At 35.6% G+C, this 23,623-nt stretch overlaps 1 protein-coding gene across 1 annotated transcript; it reads left to right on the top strand.

The window, feature by feature from the left end:
• Positions 1–12,916: 12,916 nt before the first annotated feature.
• LOC129902359 (uncharacterized) lies at positions 12,917–23,372 on the top strand. Its single transcript, XM_055977581.1, has 17 exons — positions 12,917–14,433; positions 14,510–14,596; positions 14,676–14,926; positions 16,096–16,188; positions 16,343–16,424; positions 17,117–17,176; positions 17,247–17,299; positions 17,666–17,832; positions 19,429–19,639; positions 20,323–20,380; positions 20,486–20,542; positions 20,689–20,934; positions 22,183–22,250; positions 22,359–22,415; positions 22,496–22,589; positions 22,683–22,823; positions 22,920–23,372. Exons 1-17 carry the CDS (start codon positions 13,279–13,281, stop codon positions 23,034–23,036), a joined length of 2,997 nt encoding a protein of 998 aa, XP_055833556.1. The 5' UTR covers positions 12,917–13,278; the 3' UTR covers positions 23,037–23,372.
• The last annotated feature ends 251 nt before the right edge of the window (positions 23,373–23,623 follow it).

Raw genomic sequence — 23,623 nt, 5'->3', positions numbered from 1 at the left:
GTGCATGAAGAGATAAAGGTAGGAAAAGTATTTAGAGAGTTAACTTTTCTAATATGGAAGGAGTTTTGCTGATAGAATTAGGAATAATGACAAATTCGAGATTTGAAGTTTATGAATTGATATAAAAACATAAATCAAAATTTTAGTTTATGAGTTCAGAATTATAATTCATTTTGTGCAATTATTAGGTTGTAAGTAAATTATTCGTACATATTAAATAAATATTTTAACATAAATACAAAATTTGAATCTAAGTTATTGAGTTATATTAAATTCGTAAATTATATTGTGGCTCCACCTCTCTAGGTTCATATAACGACTTCAAATTAATACTATAATAATTGTGTTCATACAAAAATATTTATGAGTATTTAGTTATTTTTTCTTAACATATATAAAGGATTAAATAAAAATTATCAGATTCATGTGAACTCGTAATCGTCACTATAAATCCACCCCTAATTAGGGAATCCTCTTATCTGGTTGATAATAATTTTTGATAACTAACAAGTTGTTCGAAAACCATTCTTAAAGTTGTTCTCTACAAACACATATTCCCTATTCTTATAATTTGTTAATTTTGTGTATATATGTAGTTAAACATTATATGTATTCTCAACATAACTTAAAATAAACTAATATATGACTATAGTCTATAGGTACTTAACATCTCTACGATGGAATTATCAATTAAAGTTTATCAAGAGATTTACTTATTTTTATCTAAATCACAGCTAGATTAATGCATAAAACTTAAACTTGTCGATAATTTCGTCTTCTTTCAATAAAATAAGTAATAGTCACATTAAACATGATGCGACAATTAATAATCATATTTATTTGAATCAATTCCTCGTTAATTATAGTTCCAATTTTTAAGGTTAAAATGCTTAATTATACATTATCAGGGACATAATTAAAACTTACTAAAAATTGAGAGACCAAAATTACAATTATCCAAAAGTTTATGATAGCATGATGTACTAGGTAGGCTAGAAGCCCATTTGAATTAGGAACACACATAAGCCCATATTGGATCCAGTCTATGACCAACCCAAATGGATTTATTGGGTCAGACAGTCCGGATAGTCGATTTTGAGATCATTATTTAAGTTGTAGTCGTAATAAAAATTACGATTCTAGCTACTTCTGAACCAATTTCAGACATTTGGTATTTAAACTTTAAGTTTCAAAACAAGCTTAAAACATATGATGTTTATCGTTAGTCTTGTCAAGGCCTAACTTTGGACGAAATATCTTAAGTTTGGGATTTGCTTGTGTAAACAAACTTCTACGTTTTTGTTTGAAGTTTAGCTTGGCCAATTCGAAATTCCAGATTTTTCGAACATGAAATTTATTGTTAAAGATGATAAATACTTATTCCTAACAAAATAATTTCATATTATTCATACAGGGATTTTATATTTAAACAATAGCCAAGTTGGTATTTAATTTTTTATTTCTTACTATTATTATTTTAACTTAAGTGATTGAATGAAATAACTATTTAAGTTGATTCTTCTTAAAAATCGTTTACTACATGCATGTTCTTTTAAGAGTTTTTTACACTATACAAAAGTCCAACAAAACTCATAAAAGAATAACCACGACTCTATTATTTTTTATACAAATCTAGTAAAGGAATTTCAATCATTTAGTATCTTCCTAGATAATAAGTGTAATTAAATTTTTTATTTCCACTGAATGTCTTGTACATGTTAAAGAGTTCTCTACTAACTTTGATTTGTGTTGAATAAAATTTATTAATTGACAAAGTGCTTCTTATTAAATCTTTTCTCATTCTCATGAGTCGAACATAAATTCTAAACTAAGAATTAATAAATCCTATCTATCGTATCACAACTCTAAATCATAGTTTAGTTAGACTTAAGTTTTATTTATCACAAACTTTATAATTTTATTATTATATTGAATACACTTGGCAACGGTGCTTATCTTGGCACGTGGTATTACAAAACCATATAATTTAAAATAAGGTTAAAAAACTATTAAAAAAAAAGGTGAAAAAGTTACTATAAATTATGATAAAAGGGTACTAAAAAGTGTAGTGACAAAATGTGGGGAGCAATGTAGATGGTCGCAAGAATATCCTTTAGAAGATGCCATACCTTTTTACTAACCCCATGGGGAGAAGAAAGCATATTCTAATTTTAGGTTTTCTCATATATATTAATTTAATTAATTTTTATACACCGTCAATGTAAGAAATATTTATACAATTAAAAATTATCGATAAATTTCTTGATATTAATAATATGATAAAATGATAATTAAGCTATTATTATAGGTTAAAAATACACCAGTAGTATCTTTACAATATCAGTGTATACATAAGGGAAGAGTTACATTATCAGATATAACTTCAGACAAGTTCAATAATTTTTACTTAGACTCTATTTATATTAGAAAATCCACTAACGATTACAACTAGAAAAACATAAATTAGTAATGTTTTGTAGTCAAACAACAAAATTCGTCGTTGTTCCTATTTAACGACACATTAACGATTAACTATTAAAAAAAATGTTAGTTACGAGTAGTTTGGTGACAAAGTAGCAACAAATTTCATTATTAACTGCATATTCTTTTTGTAGCGCGTGAACACACATAAGTTATGAATCTTGTGCAAATTCAGAACTTATAAAATTTAAATCTTGACTTTGAATTTTGTGTATCCTAACTTTAAGTCCTATAGAAATACCTATAAGATGCTCTAGTCCAAAACCCTAGTCATTCATCAACTATAGCTTATAACTTGAAAATATAGAAGAAAAAATTTAAGAATTTTCTCTAGGTCAAGTTGCTCAATATTTTCAACCATGATTCTCCGGTCAGTCATGGCAGCTCAGCCCGGTGAGTTGTGGCGGTGGTTGGTGGCTCCGGTGGACCCCTTTTTCGCCGTTCATATCAATGAAGGAAAATGAGATGATTAATTAGTTGAATCTTGAAGAAAGATTAATTTTTTCATAATTAATCTTTTGCAGGGCAACTCCAATCCTTTGGCAATATTTCAAGTTTCTTTTAGTATACCCCTTGCTTCTCTTAATCATGCAGTGTTAATTTCCTTAATTATTTTGGTTAGTATCCTTAATTAGGTTTTCTATTTTAATTTTTGATATTAGCAAATAATCAAAGAATATATATAGCACTATGATCTATAGATGTATAGTGTTATGTATATAGTACTATATTGTCATGCTTTCAAACCTGCATTTCATATTTTCAATATGTTGTAATACTTTTATCACAATGGATTAGTCATTTTCTTGTTAAAATTGGTATTATAATTTAGAATTGTAACAAGGAAATTTAAACAATAGTACACAATTTGTTTTCAAAGGGAATTTTATAAGTTATATATAACATAAAGATAATAATCATATTAGTTATAGCCTCTTTGTTTGAATTTATGAAATAAACCACCTTTTATATATTTAGTAACTTTTTAGTTTCAAAATCTCACATAGCATGCTAATTAAGATCATAAGATTTAAAGAGTGTTTTAATATATTATACACATTTTAAATTATATTAACACAACGTCATTCAAAAAACACTCGTAATTACATTCTTAAAGTATATACACAGTCAAACTAATTACGTATATTTAACACACGCAAATCGAACGGAAAGTGATGTTTATAGTGACAATGAGAACACATAAGAAAAAGTTAATTCCTATTTTACAAAATCAATCTCTTAAAATATTCTTACGTCATCAATAAATCATATATAACTCTCTATTCAATAGTCCCGATATGCATAGATTCCGAGGAAGGATTGTGTCCCATTCAATCTTATATTTTTGCAAAAAATTATTTTTATTAAACTCGTGATTTATTAATTACTCGACTACAAAACTCATTAGCTTTTTTTAAAAAAAAATCTTTGACTTGAAATAATAGGGAATGGAGGGTAATTCTCCTTGAGTATAAATGAAACGTATTTTATATAGCTAAGTGCCTTAGAGTTTTGGCCTAAACATATTTTATATTAATAAATTGAAATTATTTTTTTCCTCAACTGCTTTTACAAAGCCCTTATTACAAAGCTCAATGGTTAATTCATAGCCAAAATAAGCAAAAATATATAATAATGCATGTAAATGACATAATGCAAAGGGTAGAAAAGCGATTGATTTGCTCATAATTGTGTACAATGATGTAATGCAAAGGGTTCTTGATGAATTGGTAGTTGAGCATTGTAAGATTAAAAATATTAATCCGCCCATTTGATATTCCTAAGGTGAAGTAGTACAAAGTCTATGAGGGTGTCGGGGTGTATTATAAAGTTGTATTTAGATAAAATATGCTTGTATATTTTGATTAGTAGATCATAGATTTGAGCCATGAAATCAGTTATTAATAATTACATCATAATAAATCACATACATCACATTTTTTTGAGATATGATTTTTTCATGAACTTTGTATAGACAAAAAATACTTTCTATCAAAAAATACTTTGTGCACTGGACTGTTGTCCTATGCAATTAGCTAGTACTTTTTATGGTTTAACATTAAATCAAGTAAAGAATCTAAACCTCAGTTATGGTTCTCTTGAAATAGAATTAAACAATTTAGATTTCATGACTCTCTAGGTTCTTGTTTGTCAAGGTAATATACCCTCAACAACAACAATCCAGTGAAATTCCACAACGTGGGATCTGAGGAAGGTAAAGTGTACGCAGACCTTACTCCTATCAAGGTAGGACGACTATTTTCGAAAGACCCTCGGCTCAATAAAAGCATAAAAAGAGGTCGGATAAGGCTAAGAAATTCAAAGCGATATGGGAAAGCAAATAACGAAAGCGACACAGATAAAATAGAGTAATCAAATTATAGACAGTAATAGATAATAACAGAAATCAGAGCACAAGAAATTGTAATGCGCTTACTAATTAGCAAAAATAATGAGACTATGTACTAGCCTTCTACCCTAATGTGGGTCCTCTACACACTCCTATCTAAGGTCATGTACTCGGTAAGCTGTAACTGCGTCATGTCCTGTCTAATCACCTCTCCTCAATATTTCTTCGGCCTGCCCCTACCTCTTCTGAAATCATCCATGACCAACCTCTCACACCTCCGCATTGGGCATATGTGTCTTCTCTTCACATTCCCAAACCATCTTAATCGTATTTCCCGCATCTTGTCTTCCACCGAGGTCACTCCCACCTTATCCTGAATAGCCTCATTTCTAATTCTGTCGCTCCTGGTGTGCCCACACATCCATCTCAATATTCCCATCTCGGCAACTTTCATCTTTTGAATGTGAGAGATCTTAACTGACCAACACTCCACCCCATACAACATTGTCGGTCTAACCACCACTTTGTAGAACTTGCCCTTAAGTTGTGGTGACACCTTCTTGTCACATAGCATTCCGGAAGTGAGCCTCCATTTTATCCACCCTGCCCCAATACGATGTGTGATATCATCGTCAATCTCTCCGCTGCCTTGTATGATAGACCCAAGATATTTGAAACTACTTTTGTTTTGGATGGCCTGGCACCAAGCCTAACTTCCACGCCAACCTCCTGAGGTGTCTCACTGAACTTGCACTATAAGTACCCTGTCTTGGTCCTACTCAGCTTAAACCCTTTAGACTCTAAAGTATATCTCCAATTCTCCAGCTTAGCGTTAACTCCGCTACGAGTCTCATCGATCAGGACTATGTCTCCCCAAAAAACATACACCATGGCACCTCACCTTGAATTTGTTGCGTCAATCCATCCATCACCAAGGCAAATAAAAATGGACTAAGAGTTGATCCTTGATGCAACCCCATTACAACTGAAAATTGCTTTGAGTCCCCTCCTACTGTCCTTACCCTGGTTTTGGTTCCCTCAAACATGTCCTTCATCACACTAATGTACGCTACAGGTACACCTTTAGCCTCCAAACATCTCCATAGTATCTCTCTTGGAATTTTACCGTAAGCTTTTTCTAGGTCGATGAATACCATATGCAAGTCCCTTTTTCTCTCTCTATACTGCTCCACTAGTCTCCTCATAAGATAGATGGCTTCTGTAGCTGAGCATTCCGGCATAAATCCGAACTGGTTCTCTGAAATAGACACGCCTCTCCTCACCCTCCTCTCCACCACTCTTTTCCACACTTTCATAATATGGCTTAATGGCTTGATACCTCTATAGTTGTTGCAACTCTGGATATCCCCCTTGTTTTTGTATAGAGGGATCATTAAGCACGACCTCCATTCTTTGGACATCATTATTGTTACGCCCCGGGAGGGTACCCTAGACGTAACCGGCACCCGAAGACCATTTCTGACCTCCGAGCGAACCACCTGGTCCAGTCACTCATTCATTCATTCACATTCTCTTAGCGGAACTCAATTAATGAAATACTTTTCATACTATAAGGGCCGAAGGCTAAACATTTACAACCCAACAAGAATAGTAAATTAAGACTCCTCAAGATAACAGTTTAATACTCCCCACACTCCAGTCTACGAAGCCTCTATTCAAGTCTAAAAGGTGCCAATGACAAGCCCATGGCTACCAACAATCTAAATAAAAAAAGAGACAACAAAACTGTACAAGAAGGCCCAATATCCTCCGGGAACTAGGAGGACTCACCGACAGGCTGGAAGTGTATGTGGATCTTCAACGGAGCGCCGATTGATGATCTCTAGTACCTGTCTCTGCATCATGAAACAATGCAGGCCAAATGGCGTCAGTACATGGAATGTACGAGTATGTAAAATGGCCGGATGAAACCACATTAAGAAAACATCAATATCAACTCAGGACCTCAACTCATACATGTATACATCACAACTCACTCAATGTCCTAAGTCCAACAAGAATAGTTTAGACAGGACTAACTCATAAGCCACTTAACTCAACTGACTCAGAGCACTAACAAGGCCTAAATGGGAGTTTCTCTTAACCGACAACTATCACCTATGAGCCGGTGATAGTACAACAATCTGACGTTGTTGCCACGTCCGTCCATACCTTGCCAGGGTATGAACGCCTCTCTAATCATGAGTACCATCGATTAGTCAAGTCCTATCATTTCAGGACAATACAAATGGGAAACATCCGACTTTAACGGTTCGATCCCACGGGAAGCATCCGACTTTAACGGTTCCATCCCTACCTACGTTGGCGGCGTAGTTTTTGGGGTTCGAGTATGGACTATACTCTCACCCGCTTCGGTGCTCGATACTCCTCCCATGACTCTATGCTCATAAGACTCCTTAAATCATCTCAAACAAACCCTCACGGCTAGTTTTCATGTGGTACAATACCACTTCATCAACTCGGTTCTCATTTGCAATTCAATTGAGGCACAATGACAAGTCTCATTTAGGACCTTGTCCACTTGCCAATTCCTTCCTCATATCAACTCAATCAAGCCTCCTCTATATGAACATTTATGACATCTCCTCAAGATTTAACACAACTCTATGACTTCAACTCAACCATTCAAATAGAATAGCGCATTTAAGGAAATTGACTTAAACAACATATTCACATGGCTAAAGAGGTCAACAAAACATAACAACAATTCATCTCCATCAATTCATACTAATCATGAAGGAATTTAAGGACTTCTTGGCTCAACAACATCAACACATATAGCATTATATAAATAGGAGACAAAGTTCATATAGACATACACCATACCAAGAACTCTATTTTTCATGAATATCTAACCTCAAACAAGAATAGGGCACATGGGTGAACTTAGCCCATGTTTTGGATAGCCTTACATACCTTGTTTGAAGACTTTGAAGAAACCTTGATGTTGGGTCTTCAATGGGGGACTCAAATCTTGAAGCTCTTGGACTCTTTTTGTTGGAAATGGAGAAGATGAAGATGAAGAAGAGAGAGAGAGAGAAGCTCCTAGGGCTTTTTAGAGAGAGAGTGGGGGCTGCCAAATGGGTTCCCAAAAGACCAAGGGTTACATATATATAATTTGGGTAAGTTCCCAAATTGCCCCTCCTCAAAAGTTTTGAAAATAGGCTAAAACGCCCTTGGCGCGATAGTGGCGCGTCGCGCCCTTACAGCGCCAAGGCCAATCACTCCTAAAACCTACACAACTTTTAGTGGCGCGTCGCGCCAGGGACCAAACTACTGAGGCATGTTTCTGGCGCGATAGTGGCGCGTCGCGCCCTTACAGCGCCAAGCCCATTGTTCTGAATTCTGGGAATTTGGCCTGAAAAACCCTGCACAACTTTTAGTGGCGCGTCGCGCCAGGGACGAAACTACTGAGGCATGTTTCTGGCGCGATAGTGGCGCATCGCGCCCTTACAGTGCCAAGGCCATTTCCCCAGCAGTTGCAACTCAGGCCAAAAAATGAAATTCCTGTCGTGCTAGTTCATCTTAGGATCGTCATATCTTTTGACTCCGAACTCTAAAATTTACGTTCTTGGTGGCGTTGGAAAGAAGACTCGATGACCTTTAATTTGATAGGTCGTGGGCCACCCAGATTGACGCCTTTCAAAAGATAGGGTCGTTAAAAGTCGACCCTTACATGAACTCGTCCTAAACTTAGCCACAACGGATCTCTTGGACTTAGCTCGGTCCTAGGGGTCCTCAATGACCCCACATCACCTCCAATACTCCTAATTTCTCAGGGACTCATCTTAACTCAAGCACATACTTCGAAATAAATATGATGGGCCCCACACGTATACAAATAAGGCCCGAATCTTAGGGAAAATTTTGAGGGGTGTTACAATTATCGTCTTAAAGATGACATTAAATAACCTAGTTATACACTCCAAACCTACCGAGCTCGCGCTTTTCCAAAATTCCTTAAGAATCTCGTCAGGTCCGGTCGCTCTTCTCCAGCGCATCCTACGAACAACACCCTTAACCTCCTTGACCTTTCTCTTCTACTTCAGCATAAAAGTGTTCAAAAGCTGCCGTTTTTGCCGTTGAAATCGCCGACTTCTCCTCTTTCCGCGCTATCTTATAAAATTCCCTATTCGTCCAATTCTCCATCTCATCCTTGCTTTCTATCAACTTCGCATACGCCATCTTCTTTGCTTCCACCTTCCCTTGCACTTTTCCATTCCACTGCCAGTCCCCTCGATACCGACTACGACTACCTATCGAGACTCCCAACACTTTCTTTGCTATAACCCTAATATAACTAGCCGTCCTATCCCACATACTGATCGCGTCCTCACTACTATCCCAGGCCCCCATATCTTTCAATTTCTCTCCCATCTCCAAGGCACTAGCCGTGGTCAAACTCCCCCATCTGATTTTAGGTCGATCCTCCCCGACTCTCTTTTTTCTCGTCATCTTGATCCCTAAATCCATCACTAAGAGCTTATGTCGGGTTGTAAGGTTGTCGCTCGAAATGACCTTACAGTCTTTGTAAAAATTTTTATCATCCTTTCTAAGGAATAAAAAATCTATCTGAGTCTTAGCCACCGAACTATGGAAGGTTACCAAGTGGTTCTCCTTCTTTGGGAAACTCGAATTGGCTATCACCAACCCAAAAGCTCTTGCGAAATCTAAAAGTGAAACTTCTCCTCCATTTCTGTCCCCGAAGCCAAAGCCTCCATGCACATCATCATAACCTCCCGAAATAGACCCGATGTGCCCATTGAAATCCCCTCCCATGAAAAGCTTCTCAGTAGGCGGTATGCCTCCCACTAACTCGTCTAAATCCTCCCAAAAGCGCCTCTTCTCCTCCTCGCCTAAGCTCGTTTGCGGCGCATAAGCACTAATAATGTTCAAAGTGATCCCTTCAACAACCACCTTAATCTAAATCATCCTATCAGTGACTCTCCTAACTTCCACCATCTGATCCCTTAAATCACTGTCTACTAAGATGCCTACCCCATTCCTATACTTCGATCTACCAGAAAACCAAAGCTTATACCCGTCTACCTCCTTAGCTTTAAAACCTACCCATTTGGTCTCTTGGATACAAGCTATATTTATCCTCATCTTCTTAAGAATCTTAACTAGCTTATGGACTTTCCCGTTAACGTCCCAATGTACCAAGAACTTACTCTCTGTCTAGATGCTCCTTTAACCCACTTACCCCTCCTTACCCTCGTATTCGTCCTCATTTCTGAATGAGAACATGACCCTAGTCTACCATCACTATCCAAATCCACGAAAATGTGTATGAACTAATAAATTATTTAAAGATCTAAAGTCAGCAAAATATAACTGCAAGTGTATGAACAAAGAATAGATATGGAAACTGGATGTACCAACTCTAGTTGAAATGAACCTGGTTACCGCGCGAAAACCACTGTTCACGTCAGAATTACTGTTCACGTTGGATTGTCAAGATGTTATTCACAATGACCTGAAAGGGAGAAGAGAAGAGGGGGAAAGGAAAGAAAAAAGGAGAAATGGCCGGAAAAAGCTGCCGGAAAAATTCGTCGGCGATGGAGCAGCGGCGATCTGCAGCTAAAAAAGGAGGAAAAAGGAGAAAAAAAGATGAAGAGGAGAAGAAGAAAAGGAAAAAGAGAAAGTAAAAGTAAATCTAGTCGGAAAAGTCGCCGGCGTTACTAGGTCGCCGGTGTTACCTGAATGTGATAGTGGCCGGAAAAACTTTTACCTGAATCTGAATATCAGATTTGGTTCTGCGAAGATGAGTAGTGAGAGGAACTAGAAGAGAAAGTTGTTCAAAATAACTAAAGAAAAAAAAAGAGAAAATGATAAGAAACTAGTTAAAAGTTGCCATTATTCGTAAAAGTGTTGCTAAAAATTTGCAGAAGGTGACCCAATTAATTTGAATTCGCACTATGTAAAAATTCAATCAATTTGAATTCGCGTTATATATGTAATAGCCAATAAAGTGAAAAATATTTTTTATTAGGATTTTTTTTTTCATATTAGAGCAAAATTTTAAATTACTCAAAAATAATTTATACGTCCTACGTAGTTCTTACTTTCTAGCTACATATATTTATATCTACTTGTCCACCAATACTTTAGATTTTGTGTGATTAAAAATGAGAAAAATTATAAATGCGTTTGATTTTGTAAAATACATCGAGATTTTATATTTATTTTTAAAAATGTAGCAACATTTTCTTTTAAATGTAGCAAAATATATTGTATTGATATACATACAAAATTATAATCCTAATTAAAATAGCACATATATAATATCTAATTATAATTTTGTGTGTATATATGCGTGACAAACGGTATATATATATATATATGTGTGTTTTCAAAACAAAAAATTAGATATATGTGTGTTGTCCTTTTTCAAAGCAGAAACTCGATGTATGTATATGCATGTGTGGACATCAATTGTGTGTATGTCCAATTTGATTCAACGTATGTGTTTTCAAAGTGTGTATGCACAATGCTAGTCAACTATGGGAAGTCAATTATATGTGAAGTATATGTTGTATGTATGGCGATCTCTGATGAAATAACGTTGATTTTTTTATGGTTAATTGAAATGCTAATGAGCTCCGACAAATGTGTGACAAAGGTGACGTGACATGTCTTATTGAGCGACATCATTAACAACAACAACAACAAACCCAGTATAATCCCACAATGTGGGGTCTGGGAGGGTAGAGTGTATGCAGACCTAACCCCCACCTTGAAAGGTAGGGCGGCTGTTTCCGAAAGACCCTCGGCTTCAAGAGAAGAAAACAAGATAAAAGGTCAGATAAGGACAAACAAGATGAAAACAAGGAATAACAAAAGTGAGAAAGTCATGGTAAAATGATACGAAAAGAAAGAGGCATTAACTACTATAGATAAATAAATAAATAAGATAATGAAGGTATAATGGCGCCACAACTATAAACAATAATACAATGCAGAAATTAAATGGCAATAAACAATGAGCAATGAGCAGAACTACAACTACTATTGTGTAAAGAATGAGTCACCTAGCCTTTCATCCTAATTTGCGTCCTCCACAAAGAAAATTATAATGCGCTAATGCGCCTACTAATATGGCAGAAAAACGAGACTGTGTACAATTGAGCGACACCATTATTTATCTATATTGATCTATTTCTCATTATTTTGCTTTCTTTTTTCAAAAAATTGCAAAAACATTAATAAGTCTTTTTTCACTATTGACATTTATTTCATTTCTTGAACAATTACCTTTTATAAAAAAAGCCCCAAAGATAAATTTTATAATTAGTTGATGTAACTAGGGTTTTCAACATCATTATAAGGCGTGACTTTCGATAATACCTTCTGCCGCTCTCCTTCAATTCCATCTTTAAATTGATTATTTTTTCTAGATAAATTTGATTCGTCTTAGTTCAGCTCTCCTTGATTTGAAACGTTTTCATCCCAATGTGGTAGTTAGATCATGTTGTTTTAGCCGTTCTTAAGAGATCTATTTAGCAAGGTGTTTACCTCACAAAAAAGGAGATTTACTTCGAAAGATCCGTCTCTTCAAGTGCCTGAAACTCTTCTTTGACCACCCTCAATTGTTGTAAAATGGTGAGCATTCTTTCCCCTTTTATACTTCATAACTGATTTCTACTATTTCTGATAAAAGAGTAAACTGAAAAAACCTCACCGATCATAAAAATGTGTTCAATTTTATATCTGGTGTGATAAAATTTAAAACCTCAACATCAGAAGATTAAGAAGAAAAGTTTTAACAAGTATCAATTTTATATAAAATCCCTGAAAATTCGAAAAATCTAACATGTATACGGATTTAGATGAGCAACTTTGTGTGTAAACCTAAAAACGTTTCTTCCAATCGATTTTAAAAAAAATCTAATTAACTAGAGTCATGAAAACATGTATGATTTACAAATTGCTCTTTCTATATAAAAAATACATTTTCATAAAAAGTCGAGGACCTCCTCATAATAATACTACTTTAACGCCGTTTAGACTAAATTGGGGCTAATTTGGGGAATTTAAAGAAATCCTTTTTCATATCTGAACAAAAATTCACTGGAAAACCCTAACTGTTCATCTTCCCCCAATTTTGTTTTTCCTCTCCTAAAAATTTTCCGATAAAAAAATCAAACCCTAAATCGCACCCAATATGCATGTGTAAGGATTTTTAAGGTTTGTTTATGATTGAGAATCATCATGATCATGAGAAGGAGATTTTAGCTTCTTTTTTGTGTGAATCTGCTTGTGTTTGGAGGTTGGTTGGATCTGTTGATTGATTGAGAATCATCAGGAGAAGGAAATTTTAGTTTTTTTTTTAATCTGCTGGGGCTTGGATGTTGATTTTTTGAGTTGGATTTTGTGTATCTGTTGATTGATTGGTTGATGTGTGTTTGATTTTTTTTTTTGTAATGGCAAACGGTTCAGAGAAAGGGGAGATTGTTGTTTCGTCCATTAGGACTGGAATGAAACGGGAGTTTGCAATGATGATGAAGGCTCAAGCAGATTGGGACATTGATGTAGGTCAAAAGAGGGTTACAAGAACACCACAATCGAGTATGAATAGTCCTGGTAACGTTAGCAATGATAAGGTTTATGTGAAAAAGAGGAAAAGGGAGGTGAAAAATGTGATTGTTAGTGAAGATTTGTCGAATTCTAAGGCTGTTGTTGGTGAGGAATTGAAGAGTGATGGAGTTGTGAAAAAGGATGACAATGTGGTTTTGTTGAGTGATGATTTGTCGAATTCGAAGGTTGTTGGTGAGGAATTGGAGAGAGATGGAGTTGTGAAAAAGGATGAAAATTTGGTTTTGTTGAGTGAAGAGGAGGAGCCGAAGAGCGATGTGGTGGATTGTAATAGTGACGATGAGAAGAAAGGTAAGATGGATGAAGAAATTGTTGGGTCTGGAGAAGAAGGGAATGCTAGCATGCAAAATTGTGGAGATGATGCTAAAGCGAAAGCCGATGATGGTTTTGATGAAGAGATGGCTGAAATTGTTCCTGAATTAGCTGTTACTTCTCAGGCTGATAGTAAAGATGAGCAAAAATCTGAAGATGATACTAAGAGTGAAATGCCTAAAACAGGGAAGGCCAGTGATTGCATTGTTGGAGCAATGCCTGAAATTGTTCCTGAATTAGCTGTAGTAGCTCAGGCTGATGGTAAAAATGAGCAAAATTGTCAAGATGATTCGAAGACTGAAATGGCTAGAACAGTGAAGGCTAGTGTTCGCATTGTTGAAGCAATGCCTGGAGTTGTTCCTGAATTAGCTGTCACTGCTCAGGGTGATGGTAAAGATGAGCAAAATGTGTTGTTTCAGACACCTATGAGGCGGTTTACTAGGTCTGCTTTGAAAACAGAAGATGATGCAAAGGTATTTCAGTGCGATAGCATTAAGATTGGGGAGAGTCATGAAACTGATTCTGTAGGAACTATGTCTGCTCCTGCAAAGTTGGAGTTGAAGATGTCCAAGAAAGTTGCACTAACTAAAATTCCCACAAAGTTGAAAGATCTTCTTGAAACAGGTTTGCTGGAGGGTTTACCTGTTCGCTACATTCGTGGCATTACAAAGGTGAGTTTTAAAGAAGCATTTATTGAGTTTCCGTTTGGCAATTCTATTTGGAGATTAACCAAATAATTGTAATTAGGGGAGAGGGCGTCCTGCAAAAGGACTTCGCGGAGAGATTAGAGGGTCGGGAATATTGTGCTTCTGTGATAGCTGTCTTGGGACATCGGTAAGTTTAGTTTTTTGGATTTTCTTCAGTAGATTATCTGAAGTATGCCTTATATGATATATTTCCTTGCTCGATACAGGTTGTTACACCAAATCAATTTGAGCTGCATGCCAATAGTGCAAACAAACGTCCACCAGAATACATCTATTTGGAGAATGGAAAAAGTCTGAGGGATGTATTAAGTATGTGTAAAGATGCTCCTTCTGATGAAGTGGAAACAGTGATAAAAAATGCCATCGGGATTGCAGACCCCAAATTATTTTCTTCAGCATGCACGACTGCCCAGGAGTTTAAATCTACCCCTGTTCAAACTAGTGAAGCTAGTAGCAGGTATAAACATCTAGCTGTTTTCGTGGTCATGGAAAGTTTCTGCTTGTAAGCTTATACATCATTCTATAATTATTATCAAGATTTTGTGACATTGTTTTGATTACTTTGATATTATTCACTTTCCAAGATAATGTGGAAACTTTATATCTTTAAAACCTTACATATTGCTTATGATTTTGATCCGATATTTCTATTTTAATCATCTAGAACATGGATGGTCATTTACAAGTGTATTTTGTCTCCCCCTTTCCCCTTCTCATTCTTTCTTTTGGCTGTGGTTGGTCGGGGGTGTTAGCCTTATGCATATAAAATTTCAATGTTGAATAAGACTTGCCTGGGGTATTCAAAACTGAAGCTAGCGCCTTAAGTTGGAGTTTAGCCCGAGAATTGTCATCCCTACTTCTTGCATCATTAAAGAACTGATAACTATCAGAGCTAAACATCTGCCAACTTTATATGTAGATCTATTTCTGTTGTCTATTATGGAGGGAAATCATTCTGGTAAGAGTGAGACAGTTTCGCTTCACCAACAAATAGAAAAATGATATTAAATAAATGGATACACATTCTTATCCCCAAAAAAGTCAAATAATTGAAATAGTAGTGTCATATAATTAATCTTATCCCCAAAAAAGTAAAATAATTGAAATGGTATTGTCATATATTCTACTTCAGTAATATTTCATTTTCTCTACCATGGGATGCTGGAACATTACCATTATGTTCTTTCCATTTTTTTGATTATGTAAATGTATTTCATTTAGTAGGCATTTGGACATGCGATTTCATCTCGTGATTTGAAATTATGAGATGAAATAAACATTTGGACCATGAGGTTTTTTTTTTACAAATATAAACTTGTGGTCAACTTTTGTATTTGAAAAATGTGAAATCATGATATGAAATTCTCAAATCAAGCTTTTGGAGAATTTGGTATTTCATCTCATATGATTTCGTATCATGATTTCATCTCACATGGCCAAACGGACACTTATTTACAAGGCCAAAAAAACTGGCCGTATAGTATACAAGGGGTATACCACCATTATGTTATTTCCATGTTTTAGATAATTAAAACATTTGCCTCGTATTTTCCTTTGAATATGTTTTATGGTCTCATGATTCCTCACCATTTTATGTCGATATGTTATTTCCTACATTTGTTTCAGGTCCACATCATCTGTGCCTGCTACAAAGTTGACCGATCGAATGCCCTCTGGCAGTGGAACTCAAAGCAAAGTTCACGGAAAGTTAACTAGAAAGTAAGCCTTTTTTCTTGTTAAAGCTTCTCTTCTTGTTTTTTGATGATTTATTTTTGCCATTGCTCTGGTATCTCAGCTTTTTATTATTTTTTTTCGTACTTTTATCGGTTTGTGTTTTTTTTTTAACTTCATTCTTGCTCTTCTGTCTCTACAGGGACCTGCGCATGCACAAACTTGTATTTGAGGATGATGCACTTCCTGATGGAACTGCATTGGCATATTATGTCCGTGGACAGGTTAATATTCAACCCAGTTGGATAGTTCCATTTTAAATTGCTCCACTTTTGTGTTGTAACTGGTTAATATTCAAACTAACATTACATTGTTCAATTTTAATTGCTCATCACATGTGTTGTTGCAAACTAAGTTGCACAGACTCTTCGTAGAATTCCCAAGAAATTCTTCGATTTCTTCCGGAAACAGATGATTAATCATCTGCTTCTCACGTTCCGTGAATAGCCGGGACATTGAGGAATATCTAGAAAGGCATTTCGGGAATCGCCCTTTTCTAAATGATAAGGAGAGAAAAAAATTGGGTCAAAAGAAAATTCCATTTTGGAGTTTTATCAACAATTTGCTTGATCCATACTAGATCTGACCAACTGCCCATCCTACCTCCTCTACGTTCTTGACAGCCCATCTTTGTCTCATTAGAGTCTTTCAGTGGCTTTCGAAACTCGTGTCGGATTCTCCAAAAATATACTACTTTTGGAGAATCCGACACGCACCCATTGACATCTTTGAAGAGTCCGAGTAACATAGGTTGCAAACATGCTAGAAGTTTGTTCACTATATTTGTACATTCATAGCATTCACTTGGTGCTCTTTTGGTGGAATAAAAATTAATCACTTATCAAAGAATTGTTCACTAGATTTTTTTGTTATATACGTTCTTTGGGATTTTAATTTGTTTGCTGTCTCCTGGCAGAAATTGCTCGAGGGTTATAAGAAAGGTCATGGAATTTACTGCTACTGTTGCAATACTGAGGTATGTATTTCCTGTGTTCCGTAAGTATTAAAATCAGCAGTCCTATGCTAATGTCTTCGTTTTCATACAGGTCAGCCCTTCACAGTTTGAGGCTCATGCAGGTTGCGCTTCACGTCGGAAGCCGTAAGTGTCCGTTTCTTATGTGGTTTATTCTGGATAAGTTGTGTAAGGTATCAGGGAATCAGGGACATATTCAAGTCATTTTCCCGGTTTTACCCCCTTTTTTGATTGACTTGTGGTTTTTACATTCCTTTTCTGGATGGGTTGTGTATACGACATATTAATGAATAACCGCCCGAATCACTGTAGCATACCCTCTCTTTACTCAATGTATAGTGCTTATTCTCTTTCAATCAACGGTTAGAATGTCGTCTGTTGAAGTCAATAAGCAATTTGCTATAATGTTCTTCAAATGCATGAATGGCGTTAGTGCAATTTCTTTGGCTGAAAGATTTAGTTTGCCTTAATCCTTTTGTGTTACTTTGACAGTTATTTGTACATATATACATCCAACGGGGTGTCTCTGCATGAGTTGTCTATTAAACTTTCGAAAGAACGAAGGTCCTCAGCTGAGGAAAATGATGATCTCTGCTCAATATGTGCTGATGGAGGGGACCTCCTCTGCTGTGACAATTGTCCAAGAGCTTTTCATGCAGGTTAGTGTGTTTTACATTGTTGAATTCTTTATCTACTGTCTATCTGCGTTTCCTTCTAATAATCCAGTGTCAAATTGTCTTAGTAAGTTGGGATAATGCACCATGTTAATTGTTTCAGCGATGCATATCTTTTCTCAAAATCCAATTTATAGTTCCAGTTAGCATAGTAAAAGTGAGATAATGATATAACAATATGAGTAAATTTCACGGGTTGTTTTAGAAGGGCTAGTGGAAAAATAAATAGACATTGTACAGAGTAGCCCCTTTAGTATTGTCCAGCAAGGTACATTTGCTTATACAGTCAAAAGGTGGCATACACATTCTGGAATACGTATAGTCAATTGGTTCTCCTTCCATTGTCCATTACGTAGGATTGTGCTGCATCAACTATCAGCCTGAGTGCTTCTCTCTTGCATAATTGGTAGCTTCTTAACTTGGGACTAAAGAAGACCATCCGAATCATTAGGCTACTCATCATCATGTACTGCCTATACAAAATAACTATTGATATACTGGTTTACTCCATTTACTTGTCAAAAAAAATCATCATTAGCCTACTAAGGCCTCATTTGCTTGCACTTAATGAATGTCTTAATCTTAATTATTCAAATCTTAATCATTAATTTCTATTTGTTTTTACATTTGAATCTTAATTATTAAGTGTTTTCTTTAATGCTTCAACTACTCAATGGGCCTTCCCTGAATACATTTGAATGATTAAGATTTAAACGTCTTAATCTTATTGAAAAACAAATGAGGCTTAACCATCTTGGATGCTAAAGTGATGAACTCATCAGATAGTAATGTGATGGAATTACATGAAATTCTAATTTGTTTGCAATCAATGGTCATCTTCTTTTGCTCTTTGTGGATCCTCTGCCGAAAAAAGATTCACTTTACTCTTAGTTTTTGTCCACAAGATAGTAGCAGAGTCCAATGGGGTCTCTTCTGTAGCATTCTCATGGAAAACATGGAATTTACAGATAGACCTGTATGCTCCTCTTATTGAAGGATGAAGTACATTCTATTGATGTCTGTGAAGATTTCTCTTTAACTTTATAGTCAATTAGTGACACTATTTGGTCTATCAGCTGTCACTTTGTTTAAATAATTATACTATGTGTTCAGAACAACGGTTTTAATTGCTACAATCATTTAGGTTACTCACTTTATTCCTTTTTACGTAACACTATTTGACTAGACTCTGGTTTAAAATTGTTAATTTGACTTTTGTAATATATTAGTGGTGGTTAAAAAAGACAGCAATCTAGTTTTTGAGTTAGTTTGATAGGGAGAAAAATTTAAATTTGAATAGTCCAATGATTTTAATTTTTGAGAATTGGATTAAATAATACTAACACAATAGTGTCAAAAACAATTTGGGATATTTAGAAAAGGGGAAGAGTTTCAATAATTTGGTATACAAGGCGTAGTTATTTTTTGAAATACTGAAGATAGATTTTCTGGTGTAATGATGAAACTGCAATTAAATTTTCGTGAGTCATCAAGCTGTGAATTTGAATGTTTGACAAGCAACCTAGACTTTAATTTTCATGTGAGCATTATGTGCTCATTGCAAATTTGTTTCTATTGCAGAGTGTGTGTTTTTGCCAAGTATTCCCACGGGTACCTGGTATTGTAAATACTGTGAAAATATGTTTGCAAAAGAAAGATTCGTTGAGACTAATGCCAATGCTATAGCTGCTGGGAGGGTTGCTGGAATTGATGCCATCGAGCAGATAACAAAACGATGCATTCGTATGGTGGAAACTTTAGAGACTGAAGTTAGTGTTTGTGTGCTCTGCAGGTAACTTTTTTGTTTATTTTCAGTAGCCTGTATCAAGGAAATGATCTCTTATAGCCCCTTAAAAAATGACCTTTCAGATCTCTTATGCGTGATAATGAAGATATCTTGTAAAAAGGGCATAAAACATAAACAAGTTTGTAAAGGACTACAAAACCAAATCTCTCGTATTATGCAATATGCACATTAGACATGGTTACATGTAGTTTAAGACAATAGTTTGAATTATGATATTATATTAGTAATGATGGAGGAATAATATTAAAGCAATGGTTGAAAAGTTAGTTTGCTAGAGAAAAATCATATCAAAGTCTACAAGTTGAATTGTTTAATGTATTTAAATTCTTGAGAGTTGTGGAAGTTGTATTACCTACTTGACAGTACTGAAGTGTTGGCATGTGTTCCAGATAAGCACAATGCCTGGAATATGAATCACGTTCTTGTGAGATATTTTCATGTGGTAGTGATCATCACATGTTCTCTATATAAAATATGTCTTTGGGTGTTCCATTTTGTTATCATGCTGCTGCATCATCAGATATGTATTGAGGTTTTTTTTTGGAAATTATTAGATGTGTATTTTCCTTCAGTTGCAAAGTCAAATATATTAGAACTATATAAAATTTGAAAATTTCCCACTGTTGCTGTGCTATTCAGTAGTTTCATATCTTTCGCTGATGTTGCAGGGATCAGGATTTCAGCAAATCAGGATTTGGCCCACGGACAGTAATTATTTGTGATCAGGTATTATTTTATTAGCATTGAGTAATATAATATCTTATGTTTTTACTCTTTTGTGAGTTCTCAGTGAGGTCAAGCATTGAAGAAATTTTCCCTTGCTTGTTGTAGTGTGAAAAGGAGTATCATGTTGGATGTTTGAAGGAGCACAACATAGATGACTTACAGGTTTGCACAGTTTCCTGTTCTATTGCATATTTTTCTATTTCTAGTATATCTTATATGTCCTTTGTGTTTTATAAATAGATTTTTAACCTTGAACATATTCACACATACTGATCTCTAGTCAACGTTTGAAACCCTCTTCACTTCAGGAATTGCCAAAAGATAAATGGTTTTGCTGCACAGATTGCAGTAGAATTCATTTTGCTCTGGAAAAGCTGGTGTCAGATGGAGAACAGAACATTCCCGAGTCTCTGTTGAAAGTCTTGAAGGAAAAGAGCGAAGGAAAAGATTCAGAGAATAACTCCAGTCTTGACATTAAATGGCGTCTGCTAAGTGGGAAAATGTCATCCGAAGAAACAAGGGTCTGGCTTTCTAGTGCTGTTTCAATTTTCCATGTAAGTTTCTTTTACTAGTTTCTTTAAGAACTCATTTTGCCTATGAAATTGGAGACAGCTTAACTATATTTTCCCATTGCATTCCTCTTCTCTTTTCTATATGCGTTCAGGCATTTACATGAATACTCCTAGGTTATTATACTTTTGTGTGCTTTTTGTTTGTTCCTCCCTCCTTAGAAGGCAAACCAAGCGATTTTTGCATCTCTAACTTTTTTGAAATCAGATATAAATAGAGACCATTCCTGTTCTTAGGGTCCATGCTTTGCTTTGGTGTGCCTGTATTCTAATATTAGTACATTTCTGGTCATACTAAGTAATAATCTGTTTTCTTTTCCCTTACCCACTCTAAGCTTTACGAAGCTTTTGCTCCCTGCCCCCCCTGTACACCCCCCCCCCCCCAAAAAAAAAAAAGGAGGTGTTTTTATGATTAATTCAAATATCCTGTTAGGTTAGTGAGAAGAGGTCATCTTTCTTCTTAGTAAGTATTAGTTTTGACACCCGCAAATACTTTTCAAGCTCTCAGCTTATACCAATACCGGTTTCTCGTCGCAATTTGGTACAATGTTGGTCCATTGCCTTAATCAAATTGGAACCTTTTTGGGGTTGGGGGTTGGAATAGGAGCGTCACGGCTCACAAGTGATGGTTTAGATGAGGGTGCATTTACATCCCTTAGTCTGGGATTTTGTTACATCTGTTTCTCTTTCTGGTACAAAATTCTAACCAGCTAACTCACTACTCAGTCAGCCACTGCCGTCATTTCCCAACTTGATTATTAGTTGTTTTGTGTTTCAAGAGTTCCCCTTATTTATTTTGTATATGGATTAAGTCAAGTTTGGTGATGATTTTCGAAAGAACCATTATCACAACTACAATCATTTTTTTTTATAACGGTTGTGTTCGGACCATTTTTGTGTGCATGACTATTGCACTAGGTACTTGCTACCTCCCACTAATAGCTACTATCTAACTCCTAATTCATAAAGCAAATGAAATGTTATAAATCCTATTCACAATGCCTTGACTAAAGTCTGATGGTATTAGAATCCCAGATTATCATATCCGCGAACAACACTGCCTTTGTGTATAGCTGCATTTGCAGTTCAGTTAAACAAACCCCACTTGTATTGTAATCTTGTTACCTATCTGCTAATACAGTTTAAATGGTAGATAATTGTCATGCTAATTAGTGATTCTTATTGTGTATATACATGTGAGTTTGATAATCTGTTCTTTGCCTTGTGGCGTAGGAACGATTTGACCCAATTGCTGATGCAAGTACTAGCCGTCTTGATTTGATCCCACACATGGTCTATGGGTAAGTAATAACTCTTCGCTTTTCATTTGATCTCTCATTTCTCGTGAATACTCCCTAGTTTGGTGCACATAACCTCAATCACTCTATTTTACATATCATGATGTTCAGAAGGAATTTCAAGGACCAAGACTATGGAGGGATGTTCTGTGCAATATTATTGGTCAAGTAAGAAACCACTTCACCAGTACTCCAGATAAGTCTTTGGTAAGATGGTAACCCATACTGATTCTCTTTCCACTTTGCAGTTCATTGGTTGTTTCTGCTGGTATTATCCGTATTTTTGGGAAGGAAGTGGCGGAACTCCCTTTAGTTGCGACTAGTACTAATTGTCAAGGACAGGTGGGTCACTTAATTTTAAGCTTACAATAAGTCTGATTTCAGTACCTAGTCTTTTCCGTTTTGTAACTAAACATTTTTGTTTTTCCTGCACAGGGCTACTTTCAATCTCTGTTTTCTTGTATGGAGAACCTTTTGCAGTCCCTGAATGTAGAAAACCTTGTACTTCCCTCAGCAGAAGAAGCAGAGTCAATCTGGACAAATAGATTTAGCTTTACGAAGATCCCTGAAGAACAGGTATCTTGATATTGATATAAGAATAAGTGCTTACCTTTCCATCGATCCCTTTTCTAGGGCTTTTTGTTGTTAATTCATGCATCATTCTCTTTGCAGATGAAACACTATCGGAAAAATTACCAGATGATGGTTTTCTCTGGAACATCCATGCTACAGAAGCAAGTCGGGGGTTCTCAATGTGCTGAAAACAATTTAATTTTAGAAGATGCATGATCTGTTGTGCACATATTTTGTGGAAAATGGTTTCGATCTTTCTGTCTTAAGACAACGGATGTACAGTGCTCTAGTATCAGTTTGGTGGTATATATAGGGAATAGCGTAGACATCATATGTTAACGCCTGTTAATGTTACTTCAGTTGTTAGTAGGAGCTATGGTTCAGAAACATTGGATTATCTCAGTTTTGGAAGTTGGCAAACTGTGAAGTTCAGCAGATTTAGATATAGGGTGCTGTCGTGTATATCTTATATGAGATGGTTCAGTGCTGCTGTAAATGGCTCCATTTTTGCTACATTTAACAATTGAAAAGTCGCCTTGGCTTATCGTACTACATTTGCTTTGTTATTTTAATCATTATCAACACACTTTCCTTTTTCAACAACATACCCATGATATCCCATAGGTGGGGTTTGGGAAGGATAGACGTGTATAGATTTTACTCCTATCTTTGTGGGGTAGAATCTCAGTGAGATCTCACAAATGGAGTTTGGGGAGGGGTGGGTGTACATAAATCTTACCTTTACTCTTGTACCGTGGAGGAACTTTTTCGATTGACCTTTGGCTAATCAAAATATCCTTCGT

This window comes from Solanum dulcamara, chromosome 9 (genome assembly GCF_947179165.1).
Source record: "Solanum dulcamara chromosome 9, daSolDulc1.2, whole genome shotgun sequence".
Classification (NCBI taxonomy): domain Eukaryota; kingdom Viridiplantae; phylum Streptophyta; class Magnoliopsida; order Solanales; family Solanaceae; genus Solanum; species Solanum dulcamara.
This window is presented reverse-complemented; position numbering and strand designations above follow the sequence as displayed.

Bases quoted from the DNA above. Each gene is read 5' to 3' on its own strand.
- LOC129902359 (XM_055977581.1), top strand. From the start codon at position 13,279: ATGGCAAACGGTTCAGAGAAAGGGGAGATTGTTGTTTCGTCCATTAGG. The intron at 22,251-22,358 runs GTAAGTAATAAC...CATGATGTTCAG, and splicing joins ATCCCACACATGGTCTATGG to AAGGAATTTCAAGGACCAAG. The intron at 22,590-22,682 runs GTGGGTCACTTA...TTTCCTGCACAG, and splicing joins GTACTAATTGTCAAGGACAG to GGCTACTTTCAATCTCTGTT.